Genomic DNA, 19149 nt, shown 5'->3' with positions numbered 1-19149 from the left:
ATTTGTTTTCATAATATAAAATCGGCGATCAGATACTATAAAAACTTAAGAATTGAACCGTAGTTGGGCAAATAAGTTTCCCCCTCCTTCACCCTCCCTTGTAGGGTCCCTCAGGGATCCTCCATGAGCCCTACTCTTTTTAATGTATATGTGTCTGAACTGGCTGCATTAATCAGATCCTACGGGATGGCTTTAACATCCTACGTTGACGACACTCAAATTGTCTCGTCTGTCTGTAAAAATATCTTGCCGCCAGTAAGAAGATTTAGGGATTGCATGCTGGCAGTCGACTCATGGATGAGCTCGCATTGCTTCAACCTGAACTCAGGAAAAACTGAAATATTCCTGTTTGGTGACTATGCCCCTGGCTGGTCACAGATCTGGTAGCCGGACGAATTGGGAGCAGGACCCACCCCGGCCACCAAAGCAAAACATCTGGGAGTGATCATAGATGAGAAACTGAACGTCGAAGCTCAAGTCAAAGCAGTTTCTTCTTCCAGTTTTTTCCTACTTAAGGTGATTAAGAAAATCTTACCTTTGATTCCAGCCGATAGTAGGGAAACTGTGGTTACAGCTTTAGTTCTTGACAAACTGGATTATTGCAATGCGCTCTATCTCGGCATGCCTGAGAAGCCGTTACACCAGCCTCAGATGATCCAGAATGCGGCTGCAAGGCTCCTGCTGGGGATCCTCAAGTTTCAATCAGTGGGAAAGGATCTTCGGAGACAGCACTGGCTGCCAGTCAAGTGTCGCATCAAGTTTAAGGCCTTATGTGTCACATATAGAGCGCTACACGATACTGGCCCTCCGTTCTTGAGGCGGTCACTGCATTGGTATTCTCCAAACAGATGCCTCTGTTCGGAAGGGGCAAAACTCCCAGATTTTGTAAGTCTAATTGGGGCGGCAGAAGCTTCACAGTGGGGGCTACGAAGCTCTGGAAGGCCCTCCCCATCTCCATCGGAAGAGTTCCTTCTTCGACATCCTTCAGGAAGGTCCTTAAGACCTGGCAACGAATAGAGGCCTAAGTCGTTTCAGGACTGTTAGCGCAGAAACACCACTTTGTATTTGTTCACTTTACACATTTTAATAACATGTCATAGTCAGGGAGGGATTTTGCGCTAGAATTATCAAGCCACAGGACATGCCGGTTTGCAGCACCAAGCAGCCACAGTCAGAGGCGACATTCATGACGGAGAGAAGATGTGGCCTTCAGCCTGTGGCTGGTTATTTTCTGGCCTCTATCAAGCAGTGATAACGAATAGCTGACTTGTTATTTCATGAAGAGAATATACGTATGCTGTGCAATCCATCTCAGAAACTCGAGCACAGGTTTGATATTTACTGCTGTAGTTAAAACTTATCATAGCTCTTAGAAACAGCCTGAGGGTGTTAGAAATATTCATGCTGTTTTCGGTGATCACACCACGTTTTGCTGAATTCATGTTTGCATTCTGTGTGGTTCGCTTTCATACATCATGCACTACATTAAGATCTTTTTTAAATACATGTCCTTTTTCTTAGTGCTATTTTGAGTGTGCTTTTCATTTACGAAAGAGGGTCTGGAGCTCCACTATGTTCCTGAACTCATCTTGTGGGACTGATCATTATTTAATTCCTGCGCGGTATTGCCTGGTGGGCTGGGTGTGTTTTGCAGTCCAGTTGCATTTCCGATTCGTATTTGTGCATTGACAGATTTCTTGCACTAGGGTTTAGGAAGCCACCCCCTGTGACCCTGGGGAGGGCCCTCCAGATCGTATCACTCTGCCCCTGAATTCCATTACTGTGACCCCAATGTCACTCCTTATCACTGCAAGGCCACACACTCACCTCTGATTCTGAATCCCATGCTTTCACTCTCACCATGGGCCACTGCTGACCTTGAGGGCCTCACTCTCACCTCTGAACCTGAATCTCCTCATTCTTACCTGGATGATAGTATCACCTCGATGCGCTCTCACCCTAATGTCACTCCTGATCTTGAAGGCTTTGCCCTCATCTCTACATCTGAATTTGATTACTTTCATCTTGATGGCACGCTCACCCTGATGGCACTCCTGATTGTGAAGGCTTTGCTTTAATGTCCGAATCTGAATTTGATAACTTTCATCTTGATGGCACTCTACCCTAATGGCACTCCTGACCTTGAAGGCCTTGTTCTCACCTCTAAACCTGAATTCCCTAGTTCTTACCTTGATGATAGTATCACCTCGATGCGCTCTCACCCTAATGTCACTAGGTGATTAGGTGATAGTATCACCTAATGTCACTTGTGATCTTGAAGGCCTCGTTCTCACCTCCAAACATGAATTCCCTAGTTCTTACCTTGATGATAGTATCACCTCGATGCGCTCTCACCCTAATGTCACTCGTGATCTTGAAGGCCTCGTTCTCACCTCCGAACATGAATTCCCTAGTTCTTACCTTGAGGATAGTATCACCTCGATGCGCTCTCACCCTAATGTCACTCGTGATCTTGAAGGCCTTGTTCTCACCTCTGAACCTGAATTCCCTAGTTCTTTCCTTGATGATAGTATCACCTGAATGCACTCTCACCCTAATGTCACTCGTGATCTTGAAGGCCTCGCCCTCATCTCTACATCTGAATTTGATTACTTTCATCTTGATGGCACGCTCACCCTGATGGCACTCCTGATTGTGAAGGCTTTGCTTTAATCTCCGAATCTGAATTTGATAACTTTCATCTTGATGGCACTCTACCCTAATGGCACTCCTGACCTTGAAGGCCTTGTTCTCACCTCTAAACCTGAATTCCCTAGTTCTTACCTTGATGATAGTATCACCTCGATGCGCTCTCACCCTAATGTCACTAGGTGATTAGGTGATAGTATCACCTAATGTCACTTGTGATCTTGAAGGCCTCGCTCTCACCTCCGAACATGAATTCCCTAGTTCTTACCTTGATGATAGTATCACCTCGATGCGCTCTCACCCTAATGTCACTCGTGATCTTGAAGGCCTCGTTCTCACCTCCGAACATGAATTCCCTAGTTCTTACCTTGATGATAGTATCACCTCGATGCGCTCTCACCCTAATGTCACTCGTGATCTTGAAGGCCTTGTTCTCACCTCTGAACCTGAATTCCCTAGTTCTTTCCTTGATGATAGTATCACCTGAATGCGCTCTCACCCTAATGTCACTCGTGATCTTGAAGGCCTCGCCCTCATCTCTACATCTGAATTTGATTACTTTCATCTTGATGGCACGCTCACCCTGATGGCACTCCTGATTGTGAAGGCTTTGCTTTAATCTCCGAATCTGAATTTGATAACTTTTATCTTGATGGCACTCTACCCTAATGGCACTCCTGACCTTGAAGGCCTTGTTCTCACCTCTAAACCTGAATTCCCTAGTTCTTACCTTGATGATAGTATCACCTCGATGCGCTCTCACCCTAATGTCACTAGGTGATTAGGTGATAGTATCACCTAATGTCACTTGTGATCTTGAAGGCCTCGTTCTCACCTCCGAACATGAATTCCCTAGTTCTTACCTTGATGATAGTATCACCTCGATGCGCTCTCACCCCAATGTCACTCGTGATCTTGAAGGCCTCGTTCTCACCTCCGAACATGAATTCCCTAGTTCTTACCTTGATGATAGTATCACCTCGATGCGCTCTCACCCTAATGTCACTCGTGATCTTGAAGGACTTGTTCTCACCTCTGAACCTGAATTCCCTAGTTCTTTCCTTGATGATAGTATCACCTGAATGCGCTCTCACCCTAATGTCACTCGTGATCTTGAAGGCCTCGCCCTCATCTCTAAATCTGAATTTGATTGCTTTTCTCTTGATGGCCCTCTCACCTTGATGCCTGCGCTCCTGCATTTCCCAACAGCATCGGGCACCGCGGCCCTGGGGGGGTCAATCATAGACATGAGGCCCACAAAGCAGAGGTTCTCCGTGGTGAAGTTCACGTCTTCGGTGTCGAAGGCGAATCCCTTGGGATATTGCTCTTCTGGGAAGAAGAAGTGACAGAATCCTGCAAAGAGAAGCAGAACCTACAGTAAGGCCTGACACTGGGTGTGAAGGGAGCACAGAAAAACACGGCTCTGACACACAGGAACACCCCGCAAGCCCTCCTGGGTATTGCATCACAAGTATTCATCAGGTAGCCAACAGCAGTGAGACCACTATGGCCCCTTCAATGCATCCCTTGTTTCTGTTAGAAACATTTACATATAAGGAATCTGCAAGGCAGCAACATGGGCACAGGTGGGCGTTCTGCCTTAGTACCACTGTGTGGTTTCCAAAGCAGGGCTGGGTGAATATGTGTGTATGAACAATGAGGCTCATCAGGGTATCACCTGAGATGGACCTGTCGCTGAGTGCAACTTGGCAGAGGAGGTCTGTTGGGAAGTGCCTTATTGGTAGGGGCAAATGTAGGTCTGCCACTGGCAGTAAGGCCACTAACACATGGTAGGACTCAGCATAGGTCTTAGAAAATTATTCCTATGCTCAACCCTTGGTAACGTGGCTGCGAGCAGACAGGCTTAACTTTAAAGACAGGTATGTAAAGCATTTAAAAACACAATTTCAGTAAATTATTAAGACACAACATATAATAAAAATCCAACACCAATTTATCAAAATAGGAAATATTTGTATCTTTAAAATTACACCAAAATGACAAAAATCTAATGTAGGGACCTGGAGATATGAATTTTCAAAGATTTGATAAAATATAGCACTTAGAAGATTATAGCACCATATTGTGATACCTGATCGCGATAGACTGGGGCAAAGTCAAAGTTTCAGGCTGGGCGCGATGGAGCCCTGAACGGCTACAGCTCCCGGCAGGTCCCAGACTCAGCTTCTACCATCACACTTAGAAACTTTTCTGGAGCTTTTCTTTCCGAGTGTCCTCAAAGCTCCCAGCCAGTACGGATCCAGTGAGGGTTCGCCGGCTTGACTTGAGGCGAGGTCCCGGTCAACTTCCCTGGAGCGGACTTAGAAAATATTTCAAGATTGCTTCAGCGGGACAACCCAGGAATCCAGGCCGACACGCGATGGGAGGCAGGCGGCTTGGCTCTTGCGGTTGCTCCCGGTCATCTTTTCTACGAGCGGACTTGGAATCTTTTCTGAAGCTTTTTCTTGTGGGGAATCTCAATGCTCCTCATGTAGCAGGATCCGGTGAGGGTTCGCCGGCTTCATATTTCTTCTAGTCCCGGTCAATCTCTGGAAGTTGGACCCATGGACCTTTTAGTGGGACGAACCTGGATGGCTTGGCCGGCTTGCGGTTGAAGGCAGGCGGCCTGGCTGACCAGTTTGAGTCGGTCCCTCTATGGAGCTTTTTTTCAATGTTGCTCCAAAGTTCTCCAAACTTCTTGAACTTCTTCCTGAAGTTCCTCAAGGGGTTCCAAAGTGTTTCAAACTTACTCCAAGGGTCTGGACGCTCCAAGATGGTCCATGAAAGTTGAGGACGTTAGTTTCCACAATCCACTGGTACAAAACCCTTACAAATCCACTGATGGTTCTCCAAGGTGTAGATTTAAGTGGTGATGTTGCAGTTGAGCTCTTTTAACCTGTAGCTTTCAGGGAGAACACTCTTTAGTTCTTTTTCAGCAAAACAATCCACAGGGCTGTTGTTTCAGATGGTGCAGTTTTCAGAGGTCAGGTCTTAGAAATCTTTGCACAGCAAACGTTCTCAGCAGGGCACTTCTTGCTTCAGTAAGTTTCAAGCAGCAGACCTGGAGGGCTCTGCCCCTCTCAGATACTTATTCTAAGTTTTCTGGGTCATGCAGGAGGTCACTTCTGACCAATGGGAGCAGGCTAATGCCTCAAAGTTATGACCACATCCTGCAGAGTGTGACATTATTTTGTCCCAGAGTGCATCAAATCTTCCAAATCCATAATGGCTGATTTTCCAGCAAGGAGGTAAGAGCTGGCTAAACACACCCCTAGGATGGATAATTTACTTAGACTCTCCCCCCTGCATCTGCTCATACCTTCATTAATCCTACCATCTGCCTAAGGTGGGAGGTTCGGAGCTGTAACTGACAATGGTCTCTACTCTCCCCTTTTGAAGAGCATAGTTTACGACCCCTCCCCCTGGCCTGGCATTCCTATGGAACAGCACACTGCCCTGCCAGCAGAGCTGTTTAACCCCAGGGGCTCTTTATCACCTCTTCAAGGTAGCCTGGCTAATCCACTTAACTCTGACCAATCAGGGCAGACCACTGGAAGGCTGAATTTGGACTTACAAACAAGAAAGTCTTATATCTTCTTGTATGTACCCTTTAGGAGAAATTCAACAATATGATATTGTTGGATTTATTAATACCATTCTGGGAAGTCTTTGAATGGCATGCCTAGTCCTCTCCTATCAATAGTTATTAATCAATAACTTCCTACCATGTTAACCTATGTAACAGGGGATTTGCAATGGGAAAAATGACTTGGGCATTTTTCCAGCACCAGGACTTACAAAAACATATTTTATAAGTACTTGCCTTTTATCTACAGGAAACCCCACCCAATGTGCAACTAGGGGAGACTTTAGGGGTTCTGAATCTGTAAGAAATATTGCAGATTCTCCCTCTACAGTGCTCCTAGCATCAAAGTCGAATTTGAGCAGCACTTTACCACAATGTGGGGAGTGAAATGTGAAATTTCACTTTACCCAGGCATATAAAAAATCATTTTATAAGGGTGCACCGTATAAATAACTGACCCCCACACCTGGTATGCATAGGGGAGACCCTGGGGTCCCTAATATGCCAAAACATTGTAGGTTATTCATTTTTAAGTGCCCCAAACACCAAAGTCGAGTTTGGGCACAATTTACTTTTTTTAAAGCAGTCCTTGTACCAAGGGCTGTTTTTAAACTGACCTCAGGCCTCAGCAGTGCACACATGCAAGTGCAGAAAAAGCTGCTGGCCTCTAAACTGCCATTCCCCAGGGTACTGGGGACTTCTAGGCAGTTTCAATCCCCCTGCCCTATTATATACTATGGATTTATAGGCTAGGTCATGCCAATCACAGGCCCCACCATACCATTAGGTACCCTAGTGTACGTAGGTATTTTAACTGTATTCTAATGTGTTTTTTTCAACATAGTTCTGGCCCTGGGCCTGGTTAGGCAGAGCCCAGAGTCAGTCACAGTCAGTTACCACCAGCATCAGTCAGCAAACATTTGGGGGTGCCCAGGGCACAGGATGACTTTGCAAGAAGATCTTATTATGAGTGTTGAAACAGGTGCCTTTTCAATTTTCTTCTGTCGTGTGCTAGTGCATGGTTTCTTCATAGCACCGCTCCCTGGGCTGTGGAGAGGGGAACAAGAGAACCTTCTCATAGGAGCACCACTGCTGCGTCTCAGGTCCTTCATCCCTTTTGGGCAGTGCAAGAGGGCTTGATTTAGTGTCAGAAGAGAGGAGGGAGGCTGGATGCTGTGAAAAGAACCCTTAACTTGTGAGACCTTCAAGGCATTCAAAGTACCAGACAGGACACTTCTGACACTCTCTGTCTCTGTTGGTGAGGTCTGGGTGCCAGACTATTGTAGTAACAATATATTCTTACATAAAGAGAGTCCTAAATATCTGCAACAGAAAAACTGCTCAAATGGGTGCAGATTTTCTATTATTATAAAGAATGTGTGATATTTATGTAAATGATATGTAGGACACAACATTTATGTCCCGCAATTTTCTGAGAGCGATAATCTGGTACCACACTTGGACTACAAGCAGCCTGTGGGTGTCTGCCTCTCCGAGCTGTCCATGTGAGAGCCGGATGGGGAGTGTCAGCAGCCTGGACAAGCAGTGCAGAAGCAGTGGAGGTCAGTGGTGGCTGATTCCCCCCTAGGGTTGCATCTGATGAAATAACAACTCCAATAGTAATGCTGGATTATGATCTCTCTGCTCTATGGTTCTCTGACGTTCATCCTCCCAGATTCCCAGGGTAAATACAACTTCTCATGTTTGAGCCATGCTGTGGATTCTAGACCACTGCCTGGGCCCAGATCAAAATAGTGTGACTTGCTGTACACCCAACTTAGAAAAAAACAACATGTGAAAGTAGGAAAGCAAATAAAACAATGTAGAATATGTTGTGTCATTTCATCCATTGATGTATACGGTGCTTTGCCAAAAGCCGTGTCAGGACAATTAGACAATATAGAATGTCCTTCGTGATTATGAAGAAACCACATGAGGCCAAGGCACGAGATGTTGCTTTAACCTTACCCAACAGAAGTAGACCTACAGCCTCGCTGCAATAGTCCTTGATACCAGTGGTACACATCCCCTGGATATTCCTTAATTCTTAGGTCACCTTCAAAGTCCGACTCATAACCCCTTGTAACTTTGCCCCTTGCATTGACTGATGATCCGGTATCGGTAACACCAGACACTCTCAATGAGGTCCAAAGAAGAATTTGTTTGTCTGAGCTAAGGTTCTGATTTGGCAGGTGAATACAAGTAGGAGAAGTGATATGGGAAGGAGGTAGACTGAAGGGGGATGTAAAGCCATTACAGAGGAAGTAGAGTTAACTGGAAGGAAATAAACCAAGGAATAGAAGAATGACAGAGAGAAAGGCAAACGGTGGAGGGCAGGATTGTAGCCCAGCTGAAGGAGGTGCAGATCATATTCATGGATGACACCAAAGAGCGAAGAATAATAACACAGACGTGGACAAGAGAGAGCTCAGTGATCTGGAAAGTGAGAAGGAAGGATTATGAAGATGCTGAAAGAGAGATATTGAGGACAGCTGCAATCACAGAGTGGAGAATGTGAGAGCAAAATCAGAAATGGTTGCTAGATTGTGGGCAGTTGACAAGAGAGGTAAACAGACCACATGAGACAATGCAGAGGAATGACATGAAAAATAAGTGTTTCTAAGTGAAGATAGTGTAGGGTCAACTGCGACTGGAGGTCAAGAACCAAGAAGACAAACACGGTCCAAACCACAAAGGCATCTTCATCGTAAGAATGCATGTACTCTACAAAAGCCAGGATTTGCCTCTGGTAGGCACACTCAAGTTGTGATCTAGCAACCATGTATTCCTCCTGCATAATATACCCAACATTAGTCTAAAATTAGAAAAGAGTAAACCCCCCACAGTGGGTGGGGAGTGGGTAATTCAAGGCATGGTTTGCTTTAAGAGTCTGTGACTGCTCAATACCAGCTCTTCTTGTAGGTATTCATAAATTATTCTCTGATATTTTCCCTCTTTAGAAAGGGTCAGACATTTACACCATTTACACCAATCACCAATCAAGGGGTGGAGTTAATTTCTTTCCGGAAACAGCAGGGGGATGGTGAACCCTCAGACTATGTTGTCACTTGTAGTTCAAGAGAGATAAGGGACAATTAAGGCCATCATTGCAGAAGAATCACTTCATATCTTGTGACTGGACTTGGCCCCGGCTGGAGAGAGGGATTGAGCCCATCTCCCACTAATATATGTGTCCCTGAATCCTAAAGGCTGTCCCTAGCAGTGTATGGAGTGTGGGAGTGGCAAGGAGAAACATATGAAGCATTCAGGGAAGACATGTCTACCCCTGGTAGTTACGCATACAAAGGATGTGAATTTATTACTGAATTGGAGTGAAATACAACCTTAGGTCCCACAATCTCCTTAGGCTGTCAGTATCATATCTGTAAACATTAGGAGTGCTGAGAAACAAGCTTTCCTAATGGAGCAAGTGCTCTAAAGATGTATTGACAAAGACCTCACAACAAAATGCGCAGGTTATTGAGGCAAGCAGACACAACGACCCAACCCCCACCAGGGCTGAGCCTGACAATCCTCATTGAGACCTGATCTTCACTTCATAGGAACTGGTTATTTCACTTGTGGTAGGTCTAGGTAACAATTTATATTCACACACTTTGGTTTGGAGATATAAGTGTTTATATCACAGAGCACGCTCTTACAGCCTTGGAAATAACACTCACCAAAGCCCCCCACTCTCAGAACATGGGAAACTCTTTACTGGTCTATACCCAGAGCTCTCTTACATTATGTGTCATAGAAGAACACAATGTCACAATCCCTAGTACACTCTCGTCACTCAAGCCATGACGTCCACCAGTACAGGCACATACCCCGGGGTCTCTTACAATGTCACAGACCCTATTTCACCTTCACACAGCACTCTCAAGCCATGACATCCCCCTGTAGATACTCCCTTACATTATCACAGACCATAATATATGTTCACAGAACCCTCTCAAGCCATAAAGTCCCCCATCCAAGCCATCACATCACCCAGTACAGACACATACCCCACAAGTTCTCCCAGACCATAGTAGCACCTCCACGGCACATACATACCCAGCACCCTCTCCCCGAGACCACCGAGCTCCAGGTATGCGTTCTGGAAGGCCTCCTTTATCTCCTCATCCAGGGGCTGCTCTTTGCCCTGCAGGATGATGGTGGAGCAGCAGTCCAGGATCCTCTCGGGAGCCCCCTTCATGACCAGCAGGTACCGGTTGTCATCGGGGTCATCGGTCTCGTGTATGGAGAGCTGTAAGAAGGGAACCAGTGTCACTGAGGTATCAGACTGCAGGCGGAGTTACAAGGCATGCGGCGACGAGAACTCACGGTGAAGAGCTTACAACTGAGAACTTCACTGGTGCACTTAGTTGTTCCAGAGATGATCCCTCGAGATGCACCCTCCAGTGTCCTGCATCAGAATCTGGGATTGATTCGGGCCTTACCGGCCGCTCCCCACTGCCAACTACTAGATGTAGTGCCTGATCATCAGAGCATTGCCTCTGCCAAGACAACATCCAGTGTCCAAGCATGTGTGCTCTGCCAAGACCTCTCTGACGGTCTCCGGATGCCTTCAACACTACCTGCAATTCACCAGCTGTGCAAGAGGATAGGATCAGGCTGGTGTGCACTGCCATGTACAGAGAAAGGGACAGGCACTGCTAAAGTGTACACGACTAATGCGAGATATCAATGCTTTGTGTAACAAATGCACGGTCTCTCAGGCAGAAAATACCAAATGGCTATGACAAGGCAGAGCGCATGGAAAAAGCACTCCTTTGGAACCACAGATTGCTTGCAAGACTTCTGGTTGTTCCATCTCACAAGCTACCCCCTTATTTCCTTGGAGTAACCACTACTTGAATTACTTATGTTGGACCCAACGTCTATTGCATGTTAACTGACATATTACATGGCCCATTGCATATGCAACTAACAAATGAAAAGCCATCTAACTCGAGCAGATGTCCTAGATACATTTTTATGGGTTGCACCTCTGGAACCTATGGATGTCTCGCTGTTGATGAATAAAAAATAAATATACATTCAGGTGCACCCCAAATGCAAACCACTGGCTCAAATTAAGCACTGGCACTCCCTAACCGTAAACGTTCCTGGGCAAAACCTACCCACTTTTCAGCAGTTCCTGTTTGCATTACTGCAAAGAGACCCAAACTGCCATGTGTCAGGGCATTTTCAAGACGGCCAAAGTGTTCGGCCGCACTTAACATGGTCTCTGTGGGCTCGGGTGTGTTTTGGGGTGTGTACTATGATAATCCTAGTGTCCTCCCACATCTAACGTAAAAATACAGTTTGTGACTGCCACTTTACCCACAACAAACCCATAAACCGATGTCTGGTAGGACAAAAGCAGGGTTTTCCAGCAGTCATACAGGGGAGCCACAAGAATTGTCTTGGCATCCTGTTTGCTCCCTTTCAAGTGTCTCCCAAGTGTTACATGTGGCTCAACAGACCGGTAAAGCAGTATTTGACACTAATGTAAAAACAAATGCCCACATCACCCACCAGGCACATTCTGTGGAGTTCAGAGGAGTTATCTCTGCCCACACAGATCAGCCTATTGTTTGATGCTGGAGGAATTTCACACACTTTTCGGTGCTATTCAGGGCTGAGAGCTTCCATCGCCTTATGCTAATTAGCCTTCTGACAGATTTGGCAAATAAAAGGTCACTTTCTAAAAGTTACTTCAACTTACTATGTTTTTAAATTCTAACTAAAAACATTTCAATTGGATTTTGAATAACTATTAAAAATAGTGGTTTCATTATTTTTTTAGATGGTTCCATTTCTAAAACAAAGAACTAGCTAGGCTTGATACGGTCAAAATAGCTTTTAGGGCCTATCCACCGTAGGGACATTGTATCGTTAATATTGCAAATGTTCCTCTTTTAAACGCCACACCCCTTACCTAGTGGGCTGCAAGGCTTTCATAGCAGTGACTTACTAATATTTAAAAGGAAGGCGGTTTTCACCTGTCAAAAGGGGTTTCTTTTGACAGGCCCCAGTACAGGTTCACACTGCAGCGGTCAGGCTACGCAGGGTAGGCCTGAAGCCATATTTGCACTGTCACTATTATGGATGGCCCAATAGGTGCTGCCGCCCACTAGTGGCATCTAACTTCCAGGCCCTGGGTGCACTATCTACACCATATACTATGCACTTAGAAACAAGTGAAATGTGCTAATTAGGAATACACCAGTTCAAATATGTTATGGTCCCGCAAAAGAAGAAACATTTGTGGTGGCCACGTAGAAAAGGCAGAATTCCTGCACTTGTATATCAATATATCCTTACCGCTCCATGAGACATGTCCATATAAATGGTGGAAATAGAACTGCTTAATACTTTTCTGTGGTCCAATGATTTCATCTCATGTTTAATCCAATTCAAACATTCTGGGCTACCTACCAAATAGAATCAAGACACACCCACTTGCATTTCCAGATGTTATTTATTGACAAACCGAAGGACAAAGGGGCCTTTTTAGTGTGTTCCTCTTTCTTTATAGAGTTAGTGTCCCTGGATATTCAGAGTCATCAGAGATTTATGGAAAGAAGAAGAGAGTATCGTTATAAAGACCAATGTGTCTGCAAGCCACTTATTAGAGATACTTTTCCAACTTGGAAAAGGGGTTTTGTACAAAAGAAAATCCTCTTTTGAGCAGCCTGTTTTTAGCACTTCCCAGGCTTTGCCATATTGTTTTCTGCTTGAGGCCTTACATTATTTGTCATTGTAGTAGTGATGGTTCTTAATCATATGATACATTAGATTAGCACCTAATAATTAACAGTAATTTTATAAAGTACCCATTCGTGTGTGTATTAATTCTAGGTGCTTGGGCCATGCTATGCAAATGTAAGAGCTACTCAGACAGGTCAGGCTGCATCCAGTCTGGAAGCCACCTCAGTGGAGGGGCGTGAAATACCCATCTGCTTCTCTTTTTGTCACAAAGACGAGAGCCAGCTTCGGGTGCTAAAGAGATCTATCCTGTAGGGCCTCCCAAAAAGGATGGGGGGGTGCAGAAGGTTCTCGCCCACTGGCTGCGGCAGCACCTATTGCCTTCTCGTCTATCTTCTTCTGTAGCACTCGTGCAACCCTGTCCTCTCTAACACTGCCACCCCATTCTCTAGGAGCCATCTCCCTTCTCTGGACCCGATGCCTCTATTCTAGCATGATTGTCATCCATCCAGTTCTCTAACACTAGCCCCCCTCTTCTCGCATCAGCACCCTCCAGTAGAGAACGTCCTCTTCTGCAGCACACATCCACCGCTTCTACTGGCCAGACCCTTTATATACCACCTACCACAAGGTAAACTTCTCCAGAACAGATCCATCTTTTCTATCAGCAGCTCCTGTTTTCCAGAACCCACTCTTATCCCTAGCACCAGCTCCCCTTTTCTAACTGCCTCTTCTCTGTCTTGGATGTTTCTCTTTTTTAACATTCATCCCTCTTCCCTAGCAAGGACCTCACTTCTAAAGCTCTCCTCACCCACTTCTGTAGCACCCCCAAGACTCTTGCACCCATCCCACCTCTTGTATAGCACTGTATTTTCTTTAGAACCCATCTATCCGATTCTGTAGGACCACGTATTTTCCACCAACAATATTCCATCTCCTTGTTTCTTTTCTAGCTCTAACCAGCCTCTGCTTTAGCACTGTTCCTTCAGTATCACCCACCCATTATCTTCTATTGCACCATCTCCTTCTGTAGCACCAATCTTCTAGAGGACCAGGCTTCTCTAGCAACCCTCCCTCCTTCTCTGTAGCATCATCCCTTTATCCGCACCTACCCAACTTCTTTAGTAACACCGCCATTTTGTCTACCACCCACCCTCCTCCATGGCACCATCCCTTCAATAGTACCCATCCAGCTTCTTTAGTAGTACTGCTTCTTCTCCACGCCCACACTCCTCTGTAGAACCACCCTTGAATAGTACCCACCCATGTATTATATTCGCACATCCCTTTCCGTGCCACCCATACTTCTTCGTAGCACCATCCCTTCCAGAGTACCCACCCATCTTAGAAGCACCACCCCTTCAGAACCACCCATCCTCCTCCGTAGCACTTCCCTCCTAGAATACCCATTCATCTATTTTAGTATCACCGCCCCTTCTGTGCACCCATTCTCCTTTTCACCATCTTTTCTTGAGCACTCTACCGGACCATCTTTTCTGATAGTGCTACCTCTTTAGCACCCATCCGGCTCTATAGCACCATCCCTTCTAGAGCTCCTGTCTATCTATTTGAGAAGCACTGCCCTTTAGTACCATCCATCCTCCTCCATAGCTCCATCCCTTCTAGAGCTCCTGTCTATCTATTTGAGAAGCACTGCCCTTTAGTACCATCCATCCTCCTCCATAGCTCCATCCCTTCTAGAGCTCCTGTCTATCTATTTGAGAAGCACTGCCCTTTAGTACCATCCATCCTCCTCCATAGCTCCATCCCTTCTAGAGCTCCTGTCTATCTATTTGAGAAGCACTGCCCTTTAGTACCATCCATCCTCCTCCATAGCTCCATCCCTTCTAGAGCTCCTGTCTATCTATTTGAGAAGCACTGCCCTTTAGTACCATCCATCCTCCTCCATAGCTCCATCCCTTCTAGAGCTCCTGTCTATCTATTTGAGAAGCACTGCCCTTTAGTACCATCCATCCTCCTCCATAGCTCCATCCCTTCTAGAGCTCCTGTCTATCTATTTTAGAAGCACCGCCCTCTAGTACCATCCATCCTCCTCCATAGCTCCAACCCTTCTAGAGTACACACCCATCTATTTTAGTAGCACCGCCCTTCTGTGCCACCCATTCTCCTTATGCGCCATCTTTTCTAGTGCACTCAACCATCTTTTCTGATAGCGCTACCTCTTCTCTTGCACCCATCCTTCTCCGTAGCACCATCCCTTCTAGAGCTCCCGTCTATCTATTTGAGTAGCACCCCCCACCACCACCGATCTGGTACCAGCCATTGAATACATCTCTTCTTGCCTAGTTTACTTTCAGTAACCATTCGCCTTTTTAGGTACTCTCTCCTTTTCATAGCACTCATTGCTCTGCCCTAGAGCCAGCCCCCCTCTGTTCTAATCCCTCTGTTGTGGAGTTCTCATTGTGTTGAGTCCATGCTCCCTGCTCTAGCCTCCATCTTGCTTTATCCTGGACTCTTCTCAGGGAGACGGGTTGCTGTGGCTGTTAGCAGTCTTGGCTTCTCTTCTGCAGTGACCAGAGCCACAGTGGGTCTCACTTAGGAAAGGCTCACTCCTATCCTTGCACACTAATGTCCTTCTCAGGAGCTTGTATGACAGGTGCACAAGCCTGAACTATGCATATGACATCACACAACCAGCCTGAATAGAACTGGAAATAAAGAAAGATTGAGTAAGTGCAGAAAGATGGCAAAGATAAACGGAGGATAAGGTGAAAGGGAGGGAGAGAGACATGAGGAAAGAGGAAGCCAGCGAAAGGACGGACGTGAAGTGAGCAGATGGGGTGCAAGAAAGGAAAGAAGGGCACAGGAGTGAACGCTTGATAGGACAGGCTTCCCGCCACCTCCAGGAGGCTGTGGACTCGGAGTCTTTACCTGGTACTTGTTGGTGGAATTGAAGGGGATCTCGGCCACCTTCTTGTACCTTTCTCGCATCTGTTTCACGGGCCCACAGGACAGCTCGATGCACTTCAGGAGGGCAGATTCGGAGGCATCGCCAGCAACGTCGCGCTGTGGAGACCAGGAGAGAGAAAGGTGTGACAAACAAGAGAGAAAGGTGTGACCAACAAGAGAGAAAGGTGTGGCCAACAAGAGAGAAAGGTGTGGCCAACAAGAGAGAAAGGTGTGACTAACAAGAGAGAAAGGTGAAACCAACTAAAGAGAAAGGTGTGACCAACAAGAGAAAGGTGTGGCCAACAAGAGAGAAAGGTGTGACCAACAAGAGAGAAAGGTGTGGCCAACAAGAGAGAAAGGTGAGACCAACAAGAGAGAAAGGTGTGACCAACAAGAGAGAAAGGTGTGACCAACAAGAGAGAAAGGTGTGGCCAACAAGAGAGAAAGGTGTGACCAACAAGAGAGAAAGGTGTGACCAACAAGAGAGAAAGGTGTGACCAACAAGAGAGAAAGGTGTGACCAACAAGAGAGAAAGGTGTGGCCAACAAGAGAGAAAGGTGAGACCAACAAGAGAGAAAGGTGTGACCAACAAGAGAGAAAGGTGTGGCCAACAAGAGAGAAAGGTGTGACCAACAAGAGAGAAGGGTGTGGCCAACAAGAGAGAAAGGTGTGACCAACAAGAGAGAAAGGTGTGGCCAACAAGAGAGAAAGGTGTGACCAACAAGAGAGAAAGGTGTGGCCAACAAGAGAGAAAGGTGTGACCAACAAGAGAGAAGGGTGTGGCCAACAAGAGAGAAAGGTGTGACCAACAAGAGAGAAAGGTGTGGCCAACAAGAGAGAAAGGTGTGACCAACAAGAGAGAAAGGTGAGACCAACAAGAGAGAAAGGTGTGACCAACAAGAGAGAAAGGTGTGGCCAACAAGAGAGAAAGGTGTGACCAACAAGAGAGAAGGGTGTGGCCAACAAGAGAGAAAGGTGTGACCAACAAGAGAGAAAGGTGTGGCCAACAAGAGAGAAAGGTGTGGCCAACAAGAGAGAAAGGTGAGACCAACAAGAGAGAAAGGTGTGACCAACAAGAAAGAAAGGTGTGACCAACAAGAGAGAAAGGTGAGACCAACAAGAGAGAAAGGTGTGGCCAACAAGAGAGAAAGGTGTGACCAACAAGAGAGAAAGGTGTGGCCAACAAGAGAGAAAGGTGTGACCAACAAGAGAGAAAGGTGAGACCAACAAGAGAGAAAGGTGTGACCAACAAGAGAGAAAGGTGTGACCAACAAGAGAGAAAGGTGAGACCAACAAGAGAGAAAGGTGTGACCAACAAGAGCATCTTCAAGCTCAAGGAACTCTTGCAACGGAGGAAGGACAAAACCTCGAGAGAAATCAAAGAAGTTACAAGAATCTCTGAGCTGAATGCACGGAAAACTCCTCCTGAACCCAGGACGTGGTCACTCAGCAGAAGACAACGCCCACCTCCAGCTCTACCAATGCCCTGTACCTGCTAAACATTCTCTAACTAAAGGTAAGGGAACCTCTTAAGTCAGCACAAGATCAGTCGAGAAATGTTTGAAATTACAAGTCAAGATCTGTTCTCTAAGTACAAACAAATTGTAAACTCTGGATCAGGCAGACCTCCACTCGAGATGAGACCACGTCTGATCCAGCAATAAATCAATAAAAGAAGCCCGGAGAGCCCATCTCAGTCCAGGGGAGACCAGACAAGACCCCTGAAGTTTGAAGGAGTCCGGAGAGCCCATCTTATTCCAGGGGAAACCAGACAAGACCCCTGAAGTTTAAAGAAGTCCGGAGAGACCAGACAAGACCCCTGAAGTTTGAAGAAGTCCGGAGGGCCCATCTCAGCCCAGGGGAGACCAGACACGACCCCTGGAGTTTAAAGAAGCCCAGAGAGCCCATCTCAGTCCAGGGGAGATCAGACAAGATCCCTGAAGTTTGAAGGAGTCCGGAGAGCCCCTCGTATTCCAGGGGAGACCAGACAAGACCCCTGAAGTTTGAAGGAGTCCGGATAGCCCATCTTATTCCAGGGGAGACCAGATAAGACCCCTGAAGTTTAAAGAAGCCTGGATAGCCCATCTCATTCCAGGGGACACCAGATAAGACCCCTGAAGTTTAAAGAAGCCCGGAGAGCCCATCTTATTCCAGGGGAGACCAGACAAGACCCCTGAAGTTTGAAGAAGTCCGGAGAGCCCATCTCAGTCCAGGGGAGACCAGACACGACCCCTGAAGATTAAAGAAGCCCAGAGAGCCCATCTCATTATAGGGGAGACCAGACAAGACCCCTGAAGTTTAAAGAAGCCTGGAGAGCCCATCGCAGTCCAGGGGAGATCAGACAAGACCCCTGAAGTTTGAAGGAGTCCGGAGAGCCCATCTTATTCCAGGGGAGACCAGACAAAACCCCTGAAGTTTGAAGAAGTCCGGAGAGCCCATCTCAGTCCAGGGGAGACCAGACAAGACCCCTGAAGTTTAAAGGAGTCCGGATAGCCCATCTTATTCCAGGGGAGACCAGACAAGACCCCTGAAGTTTGAAGGAGTCCGGAGAGCCCATCTCAGTCCAGGGGAGACCAGACAAGACCCCTGAAGTTTAAAGAAGTCCGGAGAGCCCATCTCATTCCAGGGGAGCCCAGACAAGACCCCTGAAGTTTAAAGAAGCCCGGAGAGCCCATCACATTCCAGGGGACACCAGATAAGACCCCTGAAGTTTAAAGAAGCCGGTGAGCCCATCTTATTCCAGGGGAGACCAGACAAGACCCCTGAAGATTAAAGAAGCCCAGAGAGCCCATCTCATTCTAGGGGAGACCAGACAAGACCCCTGAAGTTTAAAGAAGCCTGGAGAGCCCATCTCAGTCCAGGGGAGATCAGACAAGACCCCTGAAGTTTGAAGACCCCTGAAGTTTGAAGGAGTCCGGAGAGCCCATCTTATTCCAGGGGAGACCAGACAAAACCCCTGAAGTTTGTAGGAGTCCGGAGAGCCCATCTTATTCCAGCGGAGACCAGACAAGACCCCTGAAGTTTAAAGAAGCCCGGAGAGCCCATCTCATTCCAGGGGAGACCAGACAAGACCCCTGAAGTTTAAAGAAGCCTGGAGAGCCCATCTCATTCCAGGGTAGACCAGACAAGACCCCTGAAGTTTGAAGGAGTCCGGAGAGCCCATCTTATTCCAGGGGAGACCAGACAAGATCCCTGAAGTTTGAAGTAGTGCAGTACCTCATTCTCCTCAAGGTCGGACCTGGGTAAAACTTGGAGGCTGCGGCTAGACCTGATCCATGGACAGCTCTCCACAGGTCATCTCA

General features: G+C 46.7%; 1 protein-coding gene across 1 annotated transcript in view; it reads right to left on the bottom strand.

Annotated features, from left to right (window-relative positions):
* ATP1A3 (ATPase Na+/K+ transporting subunit alpha 3) overlaps positions 1-19149 on the bottom strand; it is a 410340-nt gene that overhangs the window by 116627 nt on the left and 274564 nt on the right. Inside the window, 3 exon segments of the mRNA XM_085615596.1 lie at positions 3827-4002; positions 10298-10490; positions 15830-15964. Of these exon segments, the coding sequence (XP_085471722.1) occupies positions 3827-4002; positions 10298-10490; positions 15830-15964 (504 nt within the window).

This window comes from Triturus cristatus, chromosome 7, assembly GCF_964204655.1.
Source record: "Triturus cristatus chromosome 7, aTriCri1.1, whole genome shotgun sequence".
Taxonomy (NCBI): Eukaryota; Metazoa; Chordata; class Amphibia; order Caudata; family Salamandridae; genus Triturus; species Triturus cristatus.
Note: the sequence above shows the minus strand (reverse complement) of the source record. Positions and strands in the feature narration are given on the sequence as shown.